The 4,768-nt window shown below is 32.7% G+C and overlaps 1 protein-coding gene across 3 annotated transcripts in view; it reads right to left on the reverse strand.

Annotated features, from left to right (window-relative positions):
- Positions 1-4,768, reverse strand: part of LOC111087739 (organic solute transporter subunit alpha-like) — a 48,493-nt gene that overhangs the window by 32,365 nt on the left and 11,360 nt on the right. For all 3 annotated transcript variants that reach the window (XM_022395477.1, XM_022395478.1, XM_022395479.1), the window contains exons 3-4: positions 1,419-1,570; positions 600-673 (exon numbers count right to left, since the gene is read on the reverse strand). In XM_022395477.1, the coding sequence (XP_022251185.1) occupies positions 600-673; positions 1,419-1,570 (226 nt within the window). The remainder of the gene's footprint in view (positions 1-599; positions 674-1,418; positions 1,571-4,768) is intronic.

A 4,768-nucleotide genomic window follows, 5' to 3' on the forward strand; every position in this document is an offset into this window, starting at 1 on the left:
AAATTCATGAAATAGTAGTTCAATAAAATTTTGAATGTGAGTCAACAAATGCAATGACATGGCCTTTGACCCATCACCCATCTGGAAAGGGTTAAGATAGAGAATTGGAGAATTACTGAAACTGTTTTGGGAACAATCATACCTTTTTCTTTATGAAAATGCACTAAGCTATATCACATGCAGTGGTTTGAGACAATCTACAGAGCATTTCTTATTCATTCCAGGTTCAACATGAATTGAACTTGCCTGTTTTTGGAATGCCACTTGATGGACAAGGAATAGGCATCATATTCTCACTACATACAGAGCTGTTTGTATGAAAGACCTATTCACTCAGATGTTTTCTAGCTGTTGCTAACAAGTATTAGTATTATTCCCTGTCAATATTGGGTGTCAGCAGTTAAACACAACATATGGACATTTATACATCCTTACCAAAGACAAGAGTACAAAATCCTTCATATTTAATAATTAAAAAAATATTAAAATAGTCTAGATTTTGAGCTTTTAACCCAGAATAGTAATACTTATTAAAACTGATTTGGAGATCCTGGTTTTTCTGAATTTTATATATAAGTATATATATATATACAACTTACATAAGTATTATAGTCTTTGCAGTTTCTGCTAAATTGGGAAAGACCATTGAAATGAAGAATCCACCAGCAGCAAACTGAAAGAAATAATAAATATTAAATCATAAAACATGAGAACATGCAGCTTCTTGAATTCATATTAGGTACATCAACACTCATTGCTATGGTTTAATATCAAGAAAAAAATTCGTATTAATGTAAAGCAGCATGTCCTAACGTATCAACACATTAGAAGTATTTCCTAATATACCAACACTGTAATAGACAACACATTAGCAGCACGTCATTGTAATGGACAACACATTAGAAGCATATCCTAGTGTATCAACACTGTAATAGACAACACATTAGCATGCTACTAAATCCATTGGAAGGCCACTATGCTTGCTTTGTATGTTCTTTCAAATAAATCATAATCACATTTTCAGTTACTGGTTACACAGAGAGATGAACAGATAAATTCTTAAAAGAGGCTATTAACCTTAAATTTCATTTCATATATAAAACTTGTAAACTAGAAAGAAACTTTAACAGATAAGTTACATCTCAAGTTCCACAGAGGAAGGATGATAATCATCTTTCCTAAAAAAAAGTCTTCAGATTGCAACCAGAACTAACAACTTATGCAATTTTAAGGTACAAATATTAATAATGCATCATTTATAGTAGACACAGAAAAAAAATTCTTACACATTAATGAGTCTATCAACTTATAAATATAAGAATAACTCAAGGTAACACATTTATGGAATCTATAGAAAATCTTCAAAAAATGCTTATTTTAGGTATGGTATTTAGCTTTAATAAGAAAAATAAACTCACTGGAAAGGTATTCAGACACAGTAGTGTAAGAAAGCACTGTTGCCGTGGCCAGTGGTGAAACAAATAGATGGATTCTTGGAAGAATATGGCAAATACTAACACAGTTGCTATACCTGTAACACTCACTAGAAAAATTCCAATGTTTCCCAAAGCTACAATAAAAAATATACATGTTAAAGATTACTACATGAATATAAATAGTGACATTGTTCCTATATATCCATAACACTCACTAGAAACAGTGCAATGTTTCCCAAAGCTGCAATAAAAAATAAACATTAAAGATTACTACATTAATATAAATAATGACATTGTTCCTATATCTGTAACATATTAGAACAATGTCAATGTTTCCTAGGGCTGCAATAACAAATAACCATGTTAAAAATTACTACATTAATATTGTTGCTATATCTATAACACTTGTTAATACAATTTCAATGCTTCCTAAGGCTGCAATAAATAATAAATGTGTTAAAGATTACTATGTAAATATAAATAATGACATTTGTACTATATCTGTAACATACATTAGAACTATTTAAATGCTTCCTAAGGCTGTAATAAATAATAAATGTGTTGCATTTTGTTGCACTTGTATTATCTTGAGTAACAATTTGAACATTTTGAGGAATTAAGGAAATTGGACAACATACATATGACAAACAAGTATAAAGAACATTGGTGGAGGGCTTTTGTCACATGATGACATCATCATGCACCAGCACAGTTCACATTAAGACATGCAAAATTAGGTGAGAGTTGTCTCAAGGCCAGTAGCATGCAAATCTCTTAGTTGAGTTCTTGTGTTAGAAAGTGGAGGTTAAGAGCTGAAAGATAGTCTGAGAGAGCAACTGTGTGATCTAAGAGCCTCTTGTGAAGGGAATCCACAGGTGTGGAAAGTGTAAGAGCCAAGCTCACACAAGATCAGAGACAAAGGGTGGTTCCTGAAATGACTCATCTCTCAAACCATCAATAGCTAGTCTGTCAAGAGGGAGGTGCCAGAAAGGGGCCAAATGAAAAGTAGCAGGATAGGGAGGCTCACAAGGTTGAGAAAATCTTCTGGGGCCCTCTAGACTTGTATAAGTATGAAACCACAGTGAGAAGAGATAACTACCGATGAGGTCTAACTTCCAAAGTACGAAGAACTTATTCTCAAAGGAAATGCACCAAATACAGTTCCCTGAAGTAAGTCTAATTCCAGAAAGCATGAAATCCTGACCAAGCAAGTCCCCAAAATAAAAACAAGTCATCTGGAAAGCTACTAATGAAGAAATTAAAGCCAGTGTGGAAAATTGGTAGGTGCAGCCTTTCTTTCCAGTAAAACTGTTAGGGTCACAATGCACAGCCTCAGAAATAAAATGTAAAGAGGACAGATAGCAAAGAAGTTGAGCAAGCAAAAGACTCAAAGAAGCAGATTGAGGAGAAAGTGAAAGTAGGAGAAGAGTATCTTTACATTGGAAGAAGAGATCAACTATGTTGAAGCTCTGATAAAGAAGATGGATCCAAACAATAGGTCATAGAGTAGGAGTCTTGAGGATGGGGAGGACATGGAAACTGTAAGTCTACATGATGCAGAGACAGAAAAGAACCTGCATGAATACTTGCCTATAAACTTATGATTGAATTATTTTTTAGTTATTGAAAAGTTGAGAAGTAACATAATTACATATCCATATGAGGTATTAAAAAATTCTAATGTTGATTTGTTTTTTTACATACAAAAAACTTACTATCATCTTTATTTTCCATTGTGAGCTTGGTATATGTATTTAGGACAAACCTAAATGTTCTAAGCTAGACAAAGCTCATACGATATTATTGGGATTACAACCAAAAATAACACTAACAGCTAGAATATCCAACTTTTGAAACAATGAATCATAGCTGTTATAAGTAAAAATGTGAGAACAGTATATTTAATTATCTAGATATATATCACTAAGTTAATTTTTAGTTTTGAACTATGTAGGTAGCTTGCTTTTATCAAAGGTCAATGTCAAATATTCTATGGTGCCCTTTTAACACTTATTGTATTCACTCTGATTACATATTATTTGACACCAGAATTTCCATTATAACAACCTTAAACAAATGAAAGCAAAGTCATTCTTAAACCAAACATCTTGAAAAACTTGGCCTTTCAATATTTTTGTATGTTGGTTTCCAAAACTACACGCACAAAAGTACACGGGGGTAGAGTCAGGGAATGGGATAGCATGACAACAAATTCGTGATTCATAAAAACTTAGTACATGGTTTTTAACATTCTATCATGATGTAGCCATATCTTCTTGGTATTCCTGGCCACATATAGGTGTTTCATCTTACATAATTTACACAAATAATCCTCCTAGTATAAATACAGTTTTCTTTACTGAGCATTTTGTTTAGTTTAAATACCTACTATTTGAAACACCAACAACAGGAATAAAGTCCAGTAAATATCTTTTTTTTACACTCTCTACATTATGTTTGAAAGTCCTTTCAACCTTGTGGTTGGTATCCCATTTCTCGTTGCAGTCTTTTAAGCTCACCCACGCCTCATCCAATATTGTAAAAAATTAACATCTTTCACAAGTACATAATTTTTCATGCAGTTTGTCCAATATTTCTAAAAAGTAACTTATGCTCTAAAGTTTATACGTCCTTATAAAAATCTATTCTGAATTATTTTGTGTAAAATTGACTATCAGTCAATTTCCTAGATAAAAATACCACAAGTTTAGCTTTCATGATGGTAGTATATTCTTACATTGGTTTTTATATGTGTGCTGATTTTCCCTTGACAATGTTATTTATTATGTTATAAGTAGTCATCTTTAAAATTAGTATGCATCTCTTTATTATTTTATTATAAAGATATTTTTCCTCAAAAAAGAACTGCACTGTTGATTGGTTGGAAATCCGTACCAGACATAAAGAACCGTAACATATTCTTCAGTCTAAAGTTTACAGTGCTGGTACTGCACTGTTGATTGGTTGGGAATCTGTACCAGACATAAAGAACTGTGACATATTCTTCAGTATAAAGTTTACAGTGCTGATACTGCACTGTTGATTGGTTGAGAATCCATATCAGACATAAAGCACCATGACATATTCTTCAGTCTAAAGTTTACAGTGCTGATACTGCACTGTTGATTGGTTGGGAATCCGTATCAGACATAAAGAACCGTGACATATTCTTCAGTCTAACGTTTACAGTGCTGATACTGCACTGTTGATTGGTTGAGAATCCATATCAGACATAAAGCACCATGACATATTCTTCAGTCTAAAGTTTACAGTGCTGATACTGCACTGTTGATTGGTTGAAATCCATATCAGACATAAAGCACCGTGACATA

Source organism: Limulus polyphemus, unplaced genomic scaffold (assembly GCF_000517525.1).
Source record: "Limulus polyphemus unplaced genomic scaffold, Limulus_polyphemus-2.1.2 Scaffold2564, whole genome shotgun sequence".
Taxonomy (NCBI): domain Eukaryota; kingdom Metazoa; phylum Arthropoda; class Merostomata; order Xiphosura; family Limulidae; genus Limulus; species Limulus polyphemus.